This window comes from Callorhinus ursinus, unplaced genomic scaffold, assembly GCF_003265705.2.
Source record: "Callorhinus ursinus isolate GAN/ISIS: 27379988/994484 unplaced genomic scaffold, GSC_fseal_2.0 scaffold83, whole genome shotgun sequence".
Classification (NCBI taxonomy): Eukaryota; Metazoa; Chordata; class Mammalia; order Carnivora; family Otariidae; genus Callorhinus; species Callorhinus ursinus.
Window position 1 is genome coordinate 101,504 of NW_027397145.1, and position 22,520 is coordinate 124,023.

A 22,520-nucleotide genomic window follows, 5' to 3' on the forward strand; every position below is an offset into this window, starting at 1 on the left:
CATTCCACTCTGCTGGCAAGATATGAACATGCAAGCTGCTTCATCCTTGGTGGTTAAGTTCACAGCATGCTATGGATGTTCCATATAAAGTAGCATAAAACTCTCTACAGATGAAATGAAAGGGTTCTCATTTTCTACCAGTGCTGTTGCAGGGAACAAAAGAGAAACTATTTGTAAATTATTCTGTAAAGCTGGAAATATGGCTTAACTATTTCCTATTAATCCAATCATCACCATCTCTCCCCTTACCATCAGCAGCACTCGTGTCAACTGTGGGAACCTTCCTTTAATAAAGACTTGGACATCTGTTAGGCAATTGTTGCCAATTTTTCTGTGATTGGGTAACATTTGTGATGAAAACTGCTGTGACTTCATCTTTGGAATGAAAGCACCAACCTCATTTTGCTGAAAGGCACAGTTCTCGCAGGACTGACCAAGGAACTCAGTTCCCTACACAGCCTCACTTCCTCAATGACAGTTTGTCATGCTGCTATTTTCTGTAACAGTCCATCAACAATAAGGTGCTTCTCAGATTCATTTATCAGAACTGTAGTTAGGACATGTCTTAGGGTAGTAAGATTGGGCAGGGAAAAGAAAGGAAGAATATACAATGTTTTAAGTCTCCACACAATATTAGGCAAAAGGATAAGCACTTTAAACATATTGTTGCATTTATCCTAACACTTCTTTTTGGACCACAAATTCTATAAAAGCCATATCTGTTTTGTCCATAAAACATGAATATCCTTAGATATTCATAATACATAGCTATGTCCTCAGAGCTTCGCAGGGTTTGGGTATTTGGTAGGTTTTAAAAATGTTTCTGAACAAATGAACTATCATGCAAGGGTAATATTAATGCACTTAAATTTATAAAAATAAGAAATCTGAGCTTTAGAAAGATTAAATCATTTGCCTGATTGGTGGGTTTGGCTGATCGTTACATTTAGGTCTCCCTAACACAAAAGTTTGTGCATTTTTTAAAAAAAGATTTATTTACTTATCTGAGAGAGAGAACATGAGCCAGGCTGGGGTGGGGGGGAGGGGTTCGTAGGGGCAAAGGGAGAAGGAGAAATTTTCGCAGACTCTGCACTGAGCACAGAGCCCGATGTAGGGTTTGCTCCCAGGACCCTGAGATCATGACCTAAGCCGAAACCAACAGTCAGCCGCTTAACCTGAATGAGCCACCCAGGTGCCCCAAAAAGTTTGTGTTTTAAACTAATTTACATGGAATGACATATATTGTTGACCCTTGCACAACATAGGTTTGAACAGCATTGGTCCACTTATATGTGGATTTTTTTTTCAATAAATACCATATATAGTACTGCAAATGTATTTTCTCTTCCTGATTTTCTTAATAACATTTTCTTTCCTCTAGCTTACTTAATTGTAAGAATACAGTATATAATACATAAAATATATAAAATATGTGTTAACCAACTGTTTATGTTCTCGGTAAGCCTTCTGGGCAACAATAGGCTATTAGTAGTTAAGTTTTTTTTTTTTAAACTGATATTTATTTGTTATTATTTTTTAGAGGTTTTATTTATTTATTTGACAGAGAGAGACACAGCGAGAGAGGGAACACAAGCAGGGGGAGCGGGTGAGGGAGAAGCAGGCTTCCCGCCCGGCAGGGAGCCCGACGTGGGACTCGATCCCGGGACCCTGGGATCATGACCTGAGCAGAGGGCAGACGCTTAATGACTGAGCCACCCAGGCACCCCAGTTAAGTTTTTGAGGAATCAAAATTTATACTTGGATCTTCAACTGTGCATGGGTCTGGCACCCCTAACCCTTGTCTTGCTCAAGGGCCAACTGTACTTTTCTTTTTTCTCTTTGTTAACCTGAGTTTCCCAGAGACAAATTTATTTTTGAATGATACAAAATTTAAGGTAATAAATTTATGTGGGTTTCACTCAAACTTGATTAAAATCACAAAAACTCAAGTTTAAAGGTTGACTACTGATAAGCCAGACACATTGAAGATATATACTAAGGATTTGAATTAGTTTTCTAACACTTGGATGATACATTCCAGAACTATGCTTAATTCCTATTGGTGGAAAGCCCCATTATGTTCTGTTTTTTCAAAGCTTAGTCCTTCAGGAGACTAACAGCCACAAAACTCCAGATGTGGAAAAACTGAATTAGGTAGTCCATATGGGTGATGTAGCATTAATGAAGAACAAGAAGCCGTTTAAGTTTCTATCAAAATTATAAGAAAGATTTAACTTATCCTGTAACAATATTATTTATTATTTACACCATAGAATATCTGAGCTACAGAAGGGTGAATCACTCTTTCAAGACAAATTTTAAATAAAATAGGTTTAAAATACCTTATCTCCTTCAAAAAAAAAAATCATAGGACCACTCAGGAAATGACACTCCTTGTCATGGAAATCCATGTTGATGCTATCAGTAAATGGCCCTCTGAGACATGAAACTACATGCCGCATCTCCTTTTCCCTCCTATTAGGACTCTATTGAAGATGTATCCACTGCAGATTTTTCACACTGATATTTTGAGATCATTGATATAAACTATGAGAGGCCGAAACCTAAAATGCCCCCCAAGATCCTCACACCTTGGTGTATGTGCCTTGCATAATCTCCAAGAATAAATATGATGGCTCTTACTTTGATTAGGTTATGTTATATGACACACTTGGCTTTAAGACAGGGAAATCATTTGGGCCGGACTGACCTAATCACATGAGCCCTTTAAATCTGGGTCTAGAGATCAGAGACAGAAATTGGAGAGATTTGAAGCATGGGAGGGATTCCACATGAGAGAAGATTCTCCACTGTTAGCTCGAAAGATGGAGAGGATCATGACGCAAGGACCTGAGCACAACCCCTAGGAGCTGAGAGTGACCTCCAGGCAACAGTATGTAAGTAGGTAGTCCACAAAGAAGTAAAATCTGCCAACAGCCTGAATGAACTTGAAAGCATGTTCTTCCCCAAAGCCTCCAGAAGAGAACTCAGCCAGGGTGCGATATTGATTTCAGCCCTGTGAAAACCTAAGCAGAGAACCCACTCACATCCTGCAGGACTCTGAGAGAACAAATGAGAGTTGTTTTTAACCACTAATTTGTGGTAATTTCTTTTTTTTTAAAGATTTGATTTATTTATTTGAGAGAGAGAATGAGATAGAGAGAGCATAAGAGGGGGGAGGGTCAGAGGGAGAAGCAGACTCCCTGCTGAGCAGGGCACCCCACGTGGGACTCGATCCCGGGACTCCAGGATCATGACCTGAGCCGAAGGCAGTCGCCTAACCAACTGAGCCACCCAGGCGCCCTTTTTTTTTTTTTTAAAGATTTTATTTATTTATTTGAGAGAAAGAATGAGATGGAGATTTGTGGTAATTTCTTACAAAGCAATAGAAAATGAATATATAAACTGTTGGTCAATAAGGCAAGAAGGAGTATAACATTTAAAATAATCACTGCTATGTTACATATTAGTCTTCTAGTAAAGCAATTGAAAAGATGAGAAATATGAGAATTCAAAATGAAATACTTTCCTCTGAAGTCACTTGCTAATCCATGAAGCAGGGAATTAAAATAAACATAATATTGAAACATACTAATGGGTTCCAGTACAACAGAAAATGCTAGGTTTGCTTAATTCTGGACGCACAGCCTGCTAGCACAGCAGTTACTCCCTCACTCACAGTTTCACTTCCCTGGAGTCCAGAGTTCTGACCCTGCAAGGCCAGAAAGGAACTGATGTTGCTTATGTGCCAATGAACTAACATTTTTCTTCACCTTTGCAATGTCAGATATTTCTTTACATTTGTCAAGTTCATATTCCTGAAAGAAAAAAACTGTAATTTTTAGGTGAGCAGATCTGAAATACTGCTAAGGAATCCTCTTGCTCTTTGATTTTTGAAATCATGATTATAGATTATAATACTCAAAATATGATCATATGGATAAACTAAATTTATATTCATACTTATTATGCACAGGAAATTTGAGCCAGGTGAATTCCTAACAACAGTCACATTCAAAGACACCTGGAAATCTCCATTAAATTCATCTAAACCTCTGGGCTCTGTGATGGCAAGTTTTCCTCAAATATTTGTGAACTGACATCATCCTAACCTCTCATTGAGAGCAAAAACTGGTGGCAAACCAAGGCAAGTATCCAGAACTGACTCTGCTCTTCTGTCAAGCGGACAGCATGCCAATAGGCAATTTATAATATGCCAGGCTGTGTCCCTGCAGTGTTTGGAGGTAGACCAGATGCCCATGTGACAGCTCACTCCTGGGTCAGAGGAAAGGGGAAGCCAATGACATTCAAGCTACAATAAATAGATTTCTTCATCAGTCAGAATATGTGCAAGATAAAGAGACTGAGAAGAGCTCAGCCATAATTCCATGTGGCTCAGCAGATCTGCAGAAAAAGCAAGGAAGGAGGTAATTTGAAGAAATTATTATATTACCAGACCAAAGAAAATAAACCTTTTCTCAGAGGAACAGTCCTATAACCAATACAGAAATGGCAAAACAAAGGAGCCCACCACTCAAAAGTGACCACGAGAGGGTGGAACACTGGAATGGAAGTTCACAGAATTTTTTTGCCTATTCTGACCCTCACACACTTTTTATGAATTCACCACCATGTCCCTTTGCACTAAGTGTAAATTCTGATACAGGACAGAGTCACCAGATAGAAAAGTTAGTCCTAAGGGAAAAAATTAGGCTCCACTAAAAGAAGGGTCAGCTCTTTCAGATCATCGTATCTGCAATTAGGGGTGAATGTATATACACAGTGGCAGAAATACTGAAGATCTGATGGCTACAGATTGCTTGAAAAGAAATGACAGCAAACTTATTTCTGCTAGTCTTTTGTGATTTCCACATCTTATGCCACCTGGTCCCACAGAAGCACAGTTGGACAAATCTGCCCAGAGCACTCAGAGTGACTCATGAGGAGTCACAGGACCACAAATGCACAGAATCCACCTTAAGATTTGGTTTCCTTTTCTTGGAGGCTCTGAAAGGGGTGCCAACCACATTCAATATCAGGTTTTCAGAAATCTCCGAAGAGAAATTCTGCCCCATTGCCAAAAAGTTACTTCAGAAAACTCACTGCAAAAATGGCTCATGAAATAAGCTCACTGGGCGTGAAATCTATCAAAAGATTAGAGTCTGATGTTAAATGCTGTTTAATAAGCAACAAAAGAGAAATCAGAAAAAGAACCGAGATGAAAGATCATCACAGCCTATGCCAAAGTGAAACAGATAAACAAATAAAAAGATCTCAGCTTGGTAGTAACATTTTTACTCATTGATCCTCCCGCCTGTGACCTACTTTTATGCAAAGAATTACTCTTTCTCCAAAAGCAGTCAATTTACACCACAAGGTGAACCCGTAGTAGCCAAAATGCCAGATTATCACATAACAAAAGGAGTATAAACATTGGGATTTCTGTCTACTCATACTATTTCAAACAGCATAATCTTTGGAATAAGACAGATAGGACTTAAAATAGACTAACAGAATGACTGTGTGTGTTACTTAACCTCTCTGAGCTTATTTGTTAGCTGTTGGTAAATGTTTGGATGTTGGTAAATGTTTCTTTCATGTATGATTTACAGGGAATGAAATCACACATATATTGCAAAGCAGAACATTTTTATATAACATAGTGGTCACTGAGTGCAGATTCCCTTACTCATCCTTTATAATCTTCATCTCATTAGCATAGGCACATGGCATGAAGTGCACCCTAGGACTCTTCTGCCATCTGCAGTAACTAGGTAGGGAAAAGAGAAAGCCTAATGTGGAAGTTTAACAGGTTGATCTAGCAGTCATGACTTTCAGAGCTGAGTGATTTTTGTTTCCATTTTGCCACGCTGACCTGACTCACTCTCTCCTCTTAACTGTAATAATTTCAGGAGCTAGAGACCGTAGGGCTCTTCCCTGGATTTTTGAACGTGGCTGGCAGAAATCCGCCTTTATTAAAATCATGCATTCATCCTCCTGGCAAAATCCCACAAGAGCAAGGACTTATCTGACATAATTTTTTCCTCAATTAAAGGTTTGTGTACCAAAGTCGTATTAACACACAGGTCAGTGTAAGACAGAAATAGTTCATGTATCAAACTGCCCCACGCTTTGAGCCAGGAGAAGGAGGGGAAGAGTGTCTTACAGCTGAGCTTCCTGCTCACAGCTGGTGGCAAAGCTTGCCCGGCCTGCTCTCCCAGCATCTTCACCACCTGCAGCCCACCCCAGGCCCAGAGGGGCTTCACAAGAATTTGTTAAGCAAATGTCTACAGCATCCTTATTAAGCCTTTTTACAGGCTTCCAAAAGCTATGATCTAAAGAATTCTGGAAACTCCCTGATTTTGTCTCCCTGTTTTTCTTAATCTGCAATCTGCCTCCTGTGGTTGCTCAATATTGACTAAAATCAGGCTTCTCTAATACAGCTACGTACAATGTACATGGGAAATACTCTCTATCCATTTGGGCTTTTTTCTGTATTTTATGCATTACTTTCCTCAAGATTAGCATGAATTTAGAATGTGAAACTATGGACATTAAAAAAAAAAAAGACAGCAGTATGTCAATGAAAATACATCACAAAAATATAGGAGGGACAAATATCATTAATTCCTTTTGTAGTACCTCTGAAAGTCCTAGCTACAAAGTAGTTGTTTGGGAAGATAACAATTCATCACTATTGATGGGACAAAATTTTGGCTTCTGAAATACAACTTTAAAGTATCACAAAGCAGACCTCTATTTTCAAGCACGCAACGGACACACACTACACAAAAACATCCACACATTCATTCACTGTCCAATAATTTATGTACATTCTTCATAATAATGAGTGAGCTGGCCTCTGCCTACTTAAAACTTAAGGGGCACCTGGGTGGCAAGTCAGTTAAGTGTCCAACTCTTGGTTTTGGCTGAGGTCATGATCTCAGGGTTGTGAAATGGAGCCCTGAGTCAGGCTCAGCACTCAGCATGGAGTCTACTTGGGACTCTCTCTCCCTCTGCTCCTCCCCTACCCCCCACCTCCATGCTCTCTCTTTCTCTCTCTCTCTCTCTAATCTTAAAAACAAAACAAAACGTAAAACCCATGTATTTACTAACACTTGTCTTTCATATACAGCAAGCCATCCACTTTCCAAGGCTTTTCTAGCTATTGCAAACTAAATTTTAGAAACAGAAAATGAACATGTACTTTGGGATATGCTGGAAGTACTGTCATTTAACTTAAAGATATAAAGGGCTTGAGAGGCTACTTCACATCTCATTGAAACCTTCGAAATTGTCAACAGGAAATCAGGAAATTACAGATTGCATTTAACATACTGCAGGGAAATCATCTTACAATGAACTTCCTCTATGCCAAGAAAGGTGACTAATGGGAGAGTTCTTTTCTCCTTCTCTTTCTCCCCAATCCCAGCTTGTCCTGTTACTCACCACGTCCCCACATCATTGATCCACTTGTTCTATTATCTCCTTACTCCAACCAGACAAATTCATTCTTGCTCTCTTTGCCTTACCATCCATCTCTTCAGACAGCCCCTACAATAGAATTACCACAAAGCAAACTTTGGCTTCAAGGTGAGAGCCACAGTCTATGGCTTTATCACCTCTGACATGAATTGCCAGAAGATCCTATCACATCAGCTCAGTGCAATTACTGGAAATAGTAACTGGATATATAAATAAGGAAAGCATGCAGAGTTGACCACCACAACCCCTAGAGGTCTCAGCTTTTTAAAAAACAATACTCCTATAGCATTTCCAAAGAGAACTTTCCCTACAGATGAGACAGCAGAAGCCATTTCTCCTTGAATCTCAAAACATTACCCAGTATGGCATCATCTTATTCTCAAGCCTGTTCCAGCCCTCTGCAGAGCTATGTTTTAACATCAAATATTTAAGACCAATCCTTGCTTCTTAACAGCGTTATGGTCAAGGCTTCATATATCTGAAAAGAAAACAAAGTAAAACAATTCTCTGATGTTACTTTCCTAGAGTGGAAACAAAGTAGGTTATGGTCAAGTCACAGGTACTATATACATTCAGTTTACCAGATAACCACTGTCACTGTTAGTAACTCAATAAAGCCAATGACACTGGCGCGGGGGAGGGGATGTGTGACAATGCAAGACCCCTTGACTGCTCTCTCACCTCGTTCTGAGAAACAGCATCATTTTTGAGAATGATCAGGTTCCCGGCACTCTGCCCACTTTGGCCTGTGAGGTGCCTGCTCTCACTCGCAGCTGCCTGGGCTCCCCCAGGCCCCAGTCCTGTCTGTGCCCCTGTGTTATAAAACATGAAAGTGTCACTCCCTGAGCCTGCTGTCAGACAGGCCTTGTAGCAGTAGGTCTTGGTGAGGGAGCCATTCCCACGCACTTCAATGAAGTGAGGCTGCACCTTGAGGCCATGTGGTATCCTGGCGTCAATATTGTTATTGGCCTGTTTGTTTAGTTCAGCGGGGCACCGCTCCCTCATTCCACAGAAGCCCCCGCAGCACGCGGTCCCATACGCAGTGTAGCGGTAGCACTTGATGATGCTCAAAACAATGATTGTCAAAAGGAATATAAAAGACACTGTGCTTAATGCTATGATTAGATAGAGTGTAATTTCAGAGTATGTCCGAGGACTCTTAACATGTCTCTGAGTATCAGGGAGGATTTTGGAGACTCTCTCCACCACAGCCACTGTAATGGCCACGGAGGACGACAGTGACGGCTCGCCATTGTCGCGGACCACCACCGTCAGGTTGAAAGTCGTCCCACTCTCATCTCCCATCTTCCTGGTAGTCCTAATTTCTCCTGTGTGTAGCTCTACTTTAAAGAGGTCCAGCTCAGAAGTCTGGGCCAGATGGTAAAAGAGCCAAGCATTCTGGCCAGAGTCTGAGTCCATGGCTATGACTTTGGTGACCAGATAACCAGCAGGGGCAGTTCGAGGCACCATCTCGATGGCTGCTGACGCATTAGTTGAGGTAGGGTACAGGATGTGAGGGGCATGGTCATTCATGTCCACCACGTACACATTGGCGGTCACAGTGCTGCTCAGTGGTGGACTCCCCTTGTCCTGGGCCTCCACAGTCACAAAGAACTCCCGAAACTTCTCATAGTCAAAGGAGTTGACAGCATAAAGGCTGCCACTGGCACTGTTAACGGAGACATAGGAGGTGACCGGTAGCCCTTGAACCTCCCTCTCCAGGAGCGAGTAGGTCACCTCGGCATTCTCCTTTTCATCCGGGTCTGTGGCTTGCACAGTGCAGAGCAACACCCCTGGCAAATTGTTCTCCTCGATGTAGATGGAGTAGGAGTCCTGTAGGAAGCTTGGTGGGTTGTCATTGATGTCAGAGATCTCAACCTGCAGCGTCCGCTGGGATGTGAGCTGTGGTACTCCCCCATCCGTGGCTGTCACTGTGATGTTGTAGGCAGCCAGCCGCTCCCTGTCCAGAGGACCGCTCACCACCAGCGTGTAGGAGTTTCCAAAGCCATTCAGCCGGAAAGGCAGTGAGGCCTCCAGGCCCAGGCTCACCTTCCGGTTGAGGCCCGAGTCCTGGTCGTTGACACTGAGGAGGGCCACAACGGTGTTGGATGCAGCATCCTCAGGCACTGGGCTGTACAGGTCCGTGAGCACCACCTCTGGTGCATTATCATTCACATCCACGATATCCACCAACACCTTGCAGTGACCCACCATGGGCACGGGACCCTGGTCAGTCGCCTGCACATAGATCTGGTAGGAAGAGGCCTCCTCATAATCCAGTGCTCCACTTACCCGCACTTCCCCAGTGCTGGCATCGATGCTGAAGAGCTGCCTCTCCCGGTCCGACGTGTAGCTGCTCAAGGAGTACCTGAGCTCGCCATTGGAGCCCTCATCCGGATCCGAGGCATTCAGCTTCACCACCAGCGTGCCTGGGGGGGCGTCCTCCCGGAGCTGGACGCGGTAAGTGGACTGGTCGAAGGTGGGAGAATTGTCGTTAGTGTCCAGGACACGCACAGAGATCTGTGCCGTGCCCGAGCGGGCTGGACTGCCCCCGTCCACAGCTGTGAGAACCAGGCGGTGCAAGACTGCCTGCTCGCGGTCTAGGCCCTTCCGCAGCACCAGCTCCAGCACCTTACTGTTCTCCTGCAGGGGTTTAAGGTCCAGCTCGAAGTGCTCGCTGGGGCTGAGCTCGTAGGTCTGCACCGAGTTGGCGCCCACGTCGGGGTCCTGCGCGCTCTCTATGTGAAAGCGCGCTCCAGGGGCCACCGATTCGCTTACCTGCAGCTGGTAGTCGGGCCGGGGGAAGCGCGGCGAGTTGTCGTTGATGTCCAGTACCTCCACCTCCACGGCGCTCACCGCCACGGGGCTGTGCGCCAGCACTTCCAAGCTGAGCAGGCAGCGAGGCCGCTGCTCGCACAGCGCCTCCCGGTCAATGCGCTCGTTGACGAAGAGCGCGCCGCTCGTCAGGTCCAGCTCCAGGTAGCGCGGACTGGGCGCACCCAGATGGTTGATGCGCAGGCAGCCGGGCCCCAGGCGCCGCAGCTCCAGCCCCAGCGCGCTAGCCACGTTGCCCACAAGCGCACCGGGTGCCTGCTCCTCCGGCACCGAGTATCGCAGCTGGGAGGCCGCTGGGCCCAGCAGCAGCAGCAGGAGAGGCAGCGGCGGCAGCAGCCAGGACATGGGCGGCCTGAGTCGCGGATGCTCTGTCGCCCCAGGTCTGGTGCCCGCCAGCTCCATAGCCACCGGCCGCGGCGGAGGTAGGAGCCGGGCAGGGCCGGAGGCAGCAGTTTTCCCAGCCGGGCTCCACGCCCGGGCCCCGCCTCCGCCTCCGCTCGTGCCACCGTGCGCCCGCTCCCCCACGGCTCACGCGCTAGCAAACGCCGGGGGCCGCTCCGCTCGTAGGCCCCCCGGAGGGCTCCTGGCCCCGCCGCCCCCGCTGACTCCCCATATCCCAGCTCCTCCGCTCGCCGCACAGTCGCTCCGCCTGGCTCCGCTGCCTCCCCGCCGCCGCCGCCGCCGCCGCCGCCGCCGCTCCAGGGGGAGGGAAAAGGAAGCAGAAGGGGAGGGGGAGGAGTGCTCAGCAAGTCCGGCTCCGATTCCGCACCGAGGTGGCAGACGGCGACCCGGAGTGATCGGTCGCTCCAGCCACTCCAGCCCCGGCTCCTTCACCCTGGACCTGCGGGATCCCGGCAGACCGCGGGATCGCGGCCACTCCCTTTCTCCCTGCCCCCATCTCCCTGTTCAGCCAGTCTCCACCGTCCCTCCGCTGTTGAACGGGTTTCGTAAGGAGATTATTCTAGGACAAGCAGTTACGTCTCTAGGACTTGGGCTATCACCTTCCCAGGAAAAGATTTACAAGCGCAATTCAGGAAAATAAACTCGGGGCCTTAGCTAAGTATGGGCACCTGGGCGGCGGCTACACATTCAAAAGAAACAAACGCAAGGAAGGCGCTCTGGGGTTGCTGATGATGGGAATTGTTCACCTGACCCCAACCTTTTCCCTACAATACTCCTAAATAGTGCAGGAAGTGTTCAACTCCTGGGGCAAAGGGAGGGGGACGGCAAGTGCGGTTCTCTTCTGCGGAACAAGCCTAAAACTAACATCCTGGGATCCCAGTACTCAGTTCTGCTAGTAGCCAGGGACTTACTTTCAGTGTGTACCTTGGCAAATAACCAATATTTCAAGTTTTAAATTTTTCTTTCAAAAATTGGCTCCATGAAACTGCAGGCTAAGGTCTTATTTGACCCCTTTATATCAGAGTGGGGAAGTCTGGTAAAATTTTAAAGAAATTCTTCCCTCGAGCTTTTCCTTCTTTTACTCCAAATCTTTTTAATTTATCATCCAAGACATTTTCTTTGTTCTTTCCAGAGTGATTTTAAAATTTTTCTTTAACAGATGACAATGTCTTCAAGAGCCTGCAAAACCATTACATCAAGAGGGTTACTCTTGATCTCCCAAGCTGGGCTGGAATTTGGACCCCATTATTGCTTTGCAGTGAAAAATCTGCTGTTATTAAGCAAACTGTGGGAGGCTGGGATTTCTCTTACAACAGCCAGCAAGTTTCAATGGCTACAGCTCCCCTTCCATAAATATGAGGCTCCTTTACACCTCTGGCCCTCCTTTCTTCTAAGACTCAACCTTGTATTGCTACAGAGACAACAAAAAGACAACCAGTTTTCTCTTCAGTGAACAAGAAAGCAAAAGGATCCGAGGAAGTGTCTCTGTGCTGTGTCACTGCCTCTGCTCTGTTCCAGACATCCCCTTCCCGGGCCTTTTCCTCTCTTCCACAGGAATTTAAAATCCATTGCCCCGCGTGCAAAAAGCACTCACCGAAAAGTCCTCTCCCTTCTCATCTGCCAGGACCCTCTCACTCCTAAGATCTCCCTCTGTGGGTCATTTTCTAGCTCTGGGCTGGAATAAAGCCAGCATGAGAGCTGAGGTTTGGCATTCTTCCCTCCTTGAGGGGACAGGTGAAGGGGCCAAAGCAATGATGCTGACACCCAGATTTCAAAGGCCTCAACTAGCACATCCCTTCCTTCCCACCCACTAAGCTCACTTGCTGACAACACTCCACAACCTAACCAATTTTATTCCAGAGATGCTCCCAGACTCCTCCTATCACTGCTGCTTCTTATTTGTCCTCCTTGTTCCTTCAAGGGTGCAGAGTGGGAAGCAATTTCCATCACATTCTATTCCTGTCTCCTTTCTTAGGTCTCTGTCTTCTCCCTCTCTGTCTGCTTCCTCCCCAAATGTCCCTACACTAACTCTGTCTCTGTTTGCTATGGTTAATTTGATCTCAGAAAGCCTTAAACTCTCAAGTGCATGAATCGTAGGCCTGGCCTGTGTCTTCACCCATTACTTATTTCTGAAAATAAATGGCTTATAAGTGGAATCAAGTTATAAGTTGTCAAGAAGAGTGACCTTTTCTTCTCTCATCTCCTCCCAGGCCCTGACAGTCACTGCCACCTCTGCCCACAGCTCAGAAACCTGGCCACTGGGTATTGACCATGCATGGATCTGTGCCCCTGAAAGGATCATAGGCACTTAAGAAAGAGATTAAAGGGACAGAGGCTTGGTGAAGTTTTTAATGGAAGCCCCCAAGTGTCACATCTCTAGAGAAGAAAAACAAGGCTTGTCTTTTAGCAATTTTGTCATCTTTCAGCAAGGACACCTGCCAGGTTGTCCATTTTGATGTGTCAGGATCATAAGTGTCAACTAGTATTTACTCCCTCAGTGATTGAGAAGGCAAACAGGAAGCGGACACAAATCAGCCATCTTTCCGAAGACATCCTACTAAAGAGATTGTACCATGTTTGGCACTACAATGATTTTGTTCCTCACACTATTGTACTTAGCCTCTTGTCAACCTTGCTAGTTGGTGGAATGAGGTTGCTTAGATTGCTGGCAAGTGCCCTGTCGACAATATGAATGTTAATGCCTTGACCACTGCTTCCTTTATTATGTACTCCTTCCCTTGGACTTTCAAGAACCCCTATTAAAAAGCAGAATAGCACAGTGTTTAGGAACACAGACTTTGGAGTCAGTCGTACACTCGCCAGTGACAAACCATGTGGCCTTGGACATGCACTGAAACCTAAGCTTCAGTTCACTCATTTTAATCAGGGAAGACAGACAATATTAAGTAAAACTCATAAGATAGTTATTATATATGAGATGATGTATTTAAAGCAATTTGCATGGTGACTGACAAGTATGTTTTAACTATTATTATTATTATTAAAATGCAACCATTTATCATCAGATAATACCTTAGTTCACAGTCTCTATATAGCATGGAGGAAGTCAATGATGATGGGAAGCTGAGTGTGCACCAAAGTTAAGCTTTCCCAATTGCTTCTAGAGCTTACCCTATATTTTGAAAACAAAAACCAGTCCCTTTCTATATCACTAAGGAAAAGGGACTTCTGTCATGAGAATTCCTTCAAGGGATTTGCTTCCTCACAAGAGATTAACCTTTTTTTAAAGATTTATTTATTTATTTATTTGAGAAAGCGAGAATGAGAGAGAGAGTACATGAGATGGGGGAGGGTTAGAGGGAGAAGCAGGCTCCTCGCCGATGCGGGACTCAATCCTGGGACTCCAGGATCATGACCTGAGCCGAAGGCAGTCTCTTAACCAACTGAGCCACCCAGGCTCCCCTCACCCTTTTCAAAAAAAAGATTTTATTTATTAATTTGAGAGGGAGAGTGTGTGCACAAGTGAGGATGAGAGGCAGAGGGAGGGGGAACAAGGACACTTCCCCCTGAGTGTAGAGCCCCATGCGGGGCTTGATACAGGGCTTGATGCAGTGCCTCAATCCCAGGACCTGAAATCATGACCTGAGCCAAAGTCAGATGCTTAACCTAGGTGAGCCACTGAGCCACCCAGGTGCCCCCAGAGATTCACCTTTTTGGGAAAAATGAAAATACTTTAGCAACAGAGCACAGCAGAGTTCCCCAACATGCTGTAATCTCCAGTACATAGTCAGTGCTTGGCACTGGATCCCACTAATAAAGTTGTTGGACTCTAAAAAAGGCTCTGTCCAAAAGTATTATGTGATCATTCTTTCTACTTTATATTGTAATTATAAAGTACAAGTATTTGCTGCTTATAACAAGAAAAGTGACAGGTTAAGAGAAGTGCCATGATGGGCAAGGTTTTGTGCCATGGTAGATATGGTTTTGCTTATCCCCATGGTAGACAATAATTTTGAAATAGTATTCCTCACTTGTATCCCTTAATTGTATTTGTAAAATGCATCTATCGTGAGGTCATTGGGCACAAGAGCAAAACCAATCACAACACAACCAAATTAAGCCTATAAGAAAAATACTGGCACTCAGTGAACTCTCCTAATTCACATAAATTTGTCCTTTATTATTGCATCATTACAAATAATTTTACTCTGAAATGATCAGAACCAAACTATCTGGAGTCTTTTGGCTGTAGGGCAAGGGGACATACTCCATTACTTTGATCAGGCTTTGGGCTGACCATGATGAGACTATCTGCCAAATCAGGAAGGATCTAATTTTCATTCGTAAGATGTATATTTATGTTGTTCCACAAACCGAGTGTGTGATATATAATTTAAAAACAGACACACGAAAGTCCCAATGTTTAGTGCAGTCCAAAGTTATTAAAAATTTTCACTTTGTTATAAAGGAACAGGACTTCTGATCTTTATGCATCTCCAGAAGTAAAATACTTTCCTATATGGTTACAATGTTCTCTACAGGTATAGCAGCCAGTGGATGGGGGATAAAAAAGATTTTTCATATAACATGACAGCTAATTTTTTTTTTTACTTTCCCTTCCTTCCAGAAGGCATTAGCCTTCTGGCTAAATGTAGAGAGATCTCTACATTTTTAGTTCTGAGAAACTAATATACTGTTGATTCTTGACTGAGGCATCTAAAAATTGCTTAGAATAAACAAAGGGACTCAAACTATCTTTGGGTGAGTAACAATAAAAGGGGAGAATAGGTTACAACAGCCAGCAAGTTTCAATGGCTACAGCTCCCCTTCCATAAATATGAGGCTCCCCTTCCATAAATAAATAGGTTAAAGGATTAGGGCAGACAGTGTAACATTAACAGATAAAATAAAACTGTTCAATTATTTTGTGGCTATGCTTATCTATAGTGTCCTCAATGGAGATAGCCTAACAAAAATCATAGAATGTTAAAGGTTGAGAGATATTTAGAGAGCGTATCACCCAAATTCTTTATTTGTCATTGAAGGAAATGTTTAAACAGAATTTGAACCTCAAGATCAGTGCCAGAAGTCAGTTAAGTGTCTTTAACAAGATAAATGATCTTCCGGGGTAGTGGAAGAACTTACAGATGTGACCAGGGAACCAAATTTCCTATTTTTTTTAAAGTGCCATTGAGCTTGATATAAATTCTTTTAAAACTCTAATATTAATAAAGTGATTGTTTATGAGCACTTAGAAATGAAGGTATTCATGCTAGGGACTAGTTTGGCTTAACAAACCTTGTAACATCAAACCAACTGCATAGACTTAAAAAAAATATTTCACATTGGCATTTTAGATTTTCATTTGCTAGAATCTTTCATAAGGGAAATGCTACAGGCACAACCTCTCTGAAGTTCATGGAGACGGTTAAACAAAATCTCCCGATATAACCTTGCAGACAAAATGAAAAAAGAAAGGCTGCAAAACAGTGTAATTAGGTGATTTCTTAACTGTTTGAATAACACTGCCAAAAAGTGTTTATTAATGGAATGCTTCAGAAGGTTAAATCTAAGTTGGTGGATACAGCGATCCACTGACTGGTCTTACTCCATTCAACATTTTATCAATGATTCAAGACAAGGAAGCATCAAGTGTCCAGACCAATCCAGCAATAAGTTGAGCTCTCAGGAATGAGAACAACTGTCTAGGTTAACCATGTTTCTAATTCACTGAAATTAGTACCGGTATTCTATCTGAGATTCAATACATGCCAGAAATTCCTAAGTTTGTATTTAAACTAACTTCTGGCTTCTAGTATTGCCATTAAAACTTGTTCCAAGTTTCCATTCATCACTTGAGGCCTCTTATTTTAATAGAAATCCTTCTCTGGCCTTGTTTCTCCTTGTAATTCTTGGGATTTTAGCCATAGAATGAAATAAGATGGGAATCTGGCACTAAAGAACATCTTTGTTCCCAAGTGGGTTTTAGCTAAAGCACTCATTGATTTGGATACTTTTTTTTCTTTCTCAAAAAAAAAAAATATACATATTGTTGAGGTTCCTTGAATTTGAACTGTTTTCCAAGATATGACCTGAGCTCAGTCTAAGTGAAGGCCATAATTTGCTTGCTGCTTGGAAAAAACAAACAAAACTATACCTCTCAGATACATCTCAAAAGTATCTGTTCATATATTCAAAGTATGAGGTAACTGTTGGCTTTTGGGGTCCCTCTTTCATCCTGATGCACTTAACAGTTATTATTTCTATACATATTATCTCATTTAATCCTCACAAGAGCACAGTGAGGTTGGTATTGATGAAGATACTGGATCAGAATCTCCAGGGAACTTTTTTCCATGCCTCTGTTTCTCGAGATTCTACTATAATATCTGACCACTACACATGCACTCCTGATTAAGAATTGTATTATTTGGGGCACCTGGGTAGCTCAGTTGGTTAAACGTCTGACTTCAGCTCAGGTCATGATCCCAGGGTCCTGGGATCAAGTCCCACATCAGGGTTCCTGCTCAGCGGGGTGCCTGCTTCTCCCTCTGCCTGCTGTTCCCCCTGCTTGTGCTGTCTCTGTCAAATAAATAAATAAAATTGTTAAAAAAAAAAAAAGAATTGTATTATTTGGTCTCAAGAGCTATTAATTTCCAAGTATTTCAAATGGGATTCTATTCAATTCTTTCCATAACTACAAATTTCTTTTTCTTTTATTTTTATTTTTTTAAAAGATTTTATTTATTTATTTGACAGAGAGAGACACAGCGAGAGAGGGAACACAAGCAGGGGGAGTGGGAGAGGGAGAAGCAGGCCTCCCACGGAGCAGGGAGCCCAATGTGGGGCTTGATCCCAGGACCCCGGGATCATGACCTGAGCTGAAGGCAGATGCTTAACGACTGAGCCACCCAGGTGCCCCAATTTCTTTTTCTTTTAGAAACTTTGATTGGATCTTCTGAAATTTTTTTAATGACTAGACTTGATAAAATTGTGATATAAAATAAATTTGTATTTCATACCCCAACCTCTCCTTTCAGTATCATTGTCCCACCTACGATATTCTGCCTAAATTTACAAATGGGGTTTTACAAATGATTTGGACTTTTCTGATACAAATCCCACTCATGTCTTCCTTGAGATAGATTTTGTTAACATAATTCCCTCAGCTGTTATGTACACAATACATTATAAGGTGGGTAAAATATAAATCCTCTAAATTAGCTAAGTTAAGAGGTAGTGTGTTTTCTATGAATATTAAAAGATCCTTTAAGGCATTTTGATGAGATAATTAAGGTTATCTAAAAAACTTTCTTCATCAAAGGTCCTTTTGGGGCACCTGGGCGGCTCATTCAGTTAAGCATCTCTCTTCGGCTCAGGTCATGATCCCAGGGTCCTGGAATCTAGCACCAAGTTGGGCTCCCTGCTCAGCCAGGAGCCTGCTTCTCCTTCTCCTCCCCCCTCGTGCTTTCTTTCCCTATCTCTATCTCTCTCTCAAATAAATAAATAAATAAGCTCTTTTTTTAAAAAAAAGCTCCTTTTATTAAAGTTATTCAGGAAAGACACTGAGATTCTTCAACTTTGTGGTAACCTCAGAATTTTTCACAAAGCATCTTTTAGGTAGGAAGATCTAGGATTAAATTCCATGAGCAATTATAGACCCCCAGCTCCTTCAAGGTTTTTAATCACATTGTATGCTAAAATCATCCACCTAGGTAACGCCCTCTTCTAGTACTCCTGCTTCAAGTAAAACCAGATTCTATAATTCAAGATCTAGCTCTATTGTTTACTAATTCTGTGTCCTTAGAAAAGTTGTTTAATGTCCCTAAAACTCAGCTTAGTAAAATAAGAAACACATAGTACTTACTACAAACATTTATTGAGATAAAGCATGTAAAAATTTCAGTATATAAGTCCTCAGTGATTATTAGCCAGAAGAAAGAAGGGGTAGCATAGAGATAGAAGTCTCATGAAATTATCCAAATAACCTGAGGAGAAGGGAGTCAAAAAAATTGGGAAATCCAATCTTCTGCATCCTCTCTCTCTTTGTATATTACAAGCAAAAAAAGCATATTCTACCTAACTGAGAGAATAAGGTAGAATGAATGAAAATCTAGTACTGGTTCTATTTATACAGCATCTCTGAACTAATGGTCTCAAAATATCTTAAAATCATTTAACTTGATGCATCTAACTTTCAGCACTGAATAGGAAAAAAAAATATACGTAAAACTCCCCAATCAACACTTTAACCTGTGACTTTTCTTTATCTAACTATTGGAGAATTCTCTAATAAATCCAGTGAACCAAAGACAATGGAGTGGTAACTTTAACAAAGATATAAAATTGAGACATAGAATAGTGCAATAATTTACTAGAAATATGGAGTTGATTTCAAGCAGACATGGGTAAAAATCTCACTTTCTCTCTTTCCAATTCAATGTTACACCTATTATAACAGAGTTGTCACCCTAGGATTTTCAATATCCTTTACAATTAAAATTTTATCATAGCCTCCCATGATTAGTTGTCTACAGTACTCTTAAGCTAGATTAGTATTCCTTTGATCCAATTATTATAAGCTCATTTAAAAACTCAACTGTATATGAAACATTTATTGGTTCATAAATCAATATATACATAGGATATATTGGACAGCTCTGCCTCCTAGGATATGTGGATTTAAGCTCCCAAGAGTTGAGAAATAAAGAGGATTTTCAAATTACAAAAAGTCATTCTTTCCAAGGGTCAATAATGATGTGTTAAGAAAGTAGCAATCATCTCGATAAAGTCAGGCTGTGATTTCCTGGGTACAAGGATGAATATCACATCTCTGGATGAAAACGCTGATTATAATTCTGAGAACCTGGCAATTGTAGGATGCAGACGGACACAGAAAATTATCATTAATTATTCCCAAATCTTAATTCCCCCAGGACCAATATATTTTGAAAAAAATTATTAAGGGATTCAATGGTGTTAAACAGGAAGTGCCAACTTGGAAATACAGGAAGTAGGAAATCACATTTATCTCCATATAATTATTTCAGAAACTCTTGTATGCTCGTCTAATTAAGCAAGATTTAAATTCAAATTTATCAAGCACTCATAATCTAGTATGTGCCAATCTCATTAGAGAAATGTTTTAATATGCATCAAGATTATTGAGTCAACATTAAAAGTGTATGGAGTAAACCCTGTAGGCAAGCAGACACTGTAATTCTCCAACAAACCCTCATTCATCATTTATCTTAAAGGCAGAAAAGTTTGAATGTCTAGATAAAGACATTTCTTTTTTTCCTTAATTTAGGTAAGTTTAGTGGCTCTCAAGTTTTGGCACCCATGAGAATTTCTCTGTAAGGTGGTACTGATACAACTGGGAACACTGTACTTGAAAACTTTATGTGATTTTCAAGCTTAATATTACTTAGATATAATATTCACCATACACACTTATTTTGGAATCTTGACCCTTTAGAAATATGTGCATTGTATTTCCATTTAATCTTACCTTATGTCTATTCTTTTAAAAATTTTTAAATCTCAGAATTTGTAAAGAAAAAACTGCCTTAAGGTGTAAGAATCTTAATGGCAGAGATAAGTCAGAACAAAACAATCTCACTGTATTTTTATTAAAAGAAAACATGTCTCAGCTGTCTCTCCAATGCAGATCTTCCATCCAAGAACTTACTTGGGGTGTCCAACTGGCTCAGTCCATAGAGCATGCAACTCTTGATCCCGGGGTTGTGAGTTTGAGCCCCACATTGAGGGTAGAGATTACTTAAAGAAAAGAACTTACTTGATATCTGATATGATAATGAATTGGAATGAACTGTTAAAGTAGAATAGGAATGCTTTTATTCTATGAGCACACATAGGTGATACTCTTGATTTTCTTACATAGAACCAATATCATCCTAAAAAATAGCTTATTCTCCTGGTGTTTGGAATATATGCATCAAATACTTGTTTAGACACACACACACACACACAACACAACACAAAAGAAAACATGTCCACGTTCAGATGCTGGGGAACTTTTCATTCATTCAACATTTATTGAACGTTAACCTTGTGGCAAGAACTGAATTAAATACTTAACCTCTGTAGCACTTTCCTGGTACCTCTTATGTATAGTTTTGATTTATATATTAAACTGGGGTTAGGTGTGTACATATCTTCCCTGTTCAACATGCTTAAGGGACAGAGTTTACTCATTCATGCTACAGATATTGAAAGAATAACTATTATTGTCAGACAATCTGCTGGCTACTGGAGGAAATGGCAAAAGAAATAGACATGATATTGATCATGGAATAGTGCAATAAGGGAGGTGGATGATAAACAAGTGAACAAATAAGTAGGCAAAAAGTGAAAATGTCATAAAAGAAACAGTCAAGAAATTACGATAAAGGACACCCGAAGGAAATATACTTAGAAATGGATATCAGCAAAGGCCTTCCTTAGGAGGTGACATTTAAAAATTGTGACCTGAAGGATAAGAAGAGGCCAGTCATGCAAAGACTAGTGAGGAGAGCATGCCCTGCTGGGAGAACAGCCAAGTGTGAAGGTACTAAAGTGGAAAAAGTTAAGGCACACTTGAAGATTAGAAAGATGGTCAGTGTGGCTTAAGCAGAGGAAGCAATGGGAGAGTGACCTAAGATGGATGAGAAACAACCAGGGGCAGGATCTTATAGTCTTGCTCATTACCATAAAGAGTTTGGATTTTATTCCATTTATACCAAGGTAGTAAGCCATTGTAGGTTTTAAACAGTGCATGAGATGATTAATTGTATATATTTTAAAATACTACCATAATTGCTATATGGAGAATGATCTGTGGAGAGCAGGATTGGGGGTAAGGGTGCAGTTACAAGGCTATTGCGTCTGTCCAGGGGAGGTAAGATGGTGATGTGCACCAAGGTAATGGCTGTTAGTTGAAGATGGACACCTGTAAACTAAGTTTCAGAGGTGGAATTTACAGGACTGATTAATTAAAGAGCAACGGCAAGCTACCCTTTAGAGAGGGGGCTGTCAAGAATGACTCCCCAGCTTCCGCCATGAAGAACAAGGTGGACAGTGGAATCAGTTTCTAAGAAGATTGTGGGAAGAGATGGCCTGAGCCGGTCTGGAAGTCAAGAGTTCAATTTTAGACACATGTGAACTGCCTGTGAGAAAGCCAAGCAGAGATGTTAGGTGATTAGATAGGAGAGTTTGGAACTCAGCAGAAGGGTCTGGGCTGAAGAATTTAAAATTACAGTGGCACCTGTGTGGCTCAGCTGGTTACGCATCTGCCTTTGGCTCAGAGTCCCGCACTGGGCTCCCTGCTCAGTGGGGAGCCTGCTTCTACCTCGGCCCCAACCCCCGCCCGTGCTTTCTCTCTCTCTCTCTCTCTGCCAAATAAATAAATAGAATCTTTTTAAAAAAAATAGGGGCACCTGGGTGGCTCAGTCGGTTAAGCATCTGCCTTCGGCTCAGGTCATGATCCCAGGGTCCTGGGATTGAGCCCCAAACCGGGTTCCCTGCTCGGCAGGAAGCCTGCTTCTCCCTCTCCCACTCCCCCTGCTTGTGTTCTCTCTCTCGCTGTCTCTCTCTCTGTCAAATAAATAAAATAAAATCTTTAAAAAATAAATTCAATTACAAATGAATAAATATTTTCTGAATGAATGCGGACACTGGGTGAAGGGGCAGGGTTATCCTTTACCCTTTAATAGTAGCTTCCCGTACTGGTGTCACTCTCCTTTCCTGCTATAGCAGGAGTCCTTATTTCTTATATATAGGTCCCTTCCTGAAATACTTACAAAATTGTACAGAAGACCTACCCAAAGCAAAGTGTA

General features: G+C 42.2%; 1 protein-coding gene across 3 annotated transcripts in view; it reads right to left on the reverse strand.

Annotated features, from left to right (window-relative positions):
• The window catches only part of LOC112808989 (protocadherin alpha-C2), an 84,470-nt gene that overhangs the window by 37,020 nt on the left and 24,930 nt on the right, over window positions 1-22,520 (reverse strand). Inside the window, exon 1 of one of the 3 annotated variants that reach the window (XM_025852288.2) lies at window positions 8,167-11,279. The exons of 1 other annotated variant lie outside the window; for it this stretch is intronic. In XM_025852288.2, coding sequence (XP_025708073.1) covers window positions 8,167-10,722 — 2,556 coding nt within the window. In that variant the 5' untranslated portion in view covers window positions 10,723-11,279. Of the gene's footprint in view, window positions 1-8,166; window positions 11,280-22,520 lie in introns of those variants that run through there. One more of the 3 variants, XM_025852287.2, reaches the window with a different exon arrangement.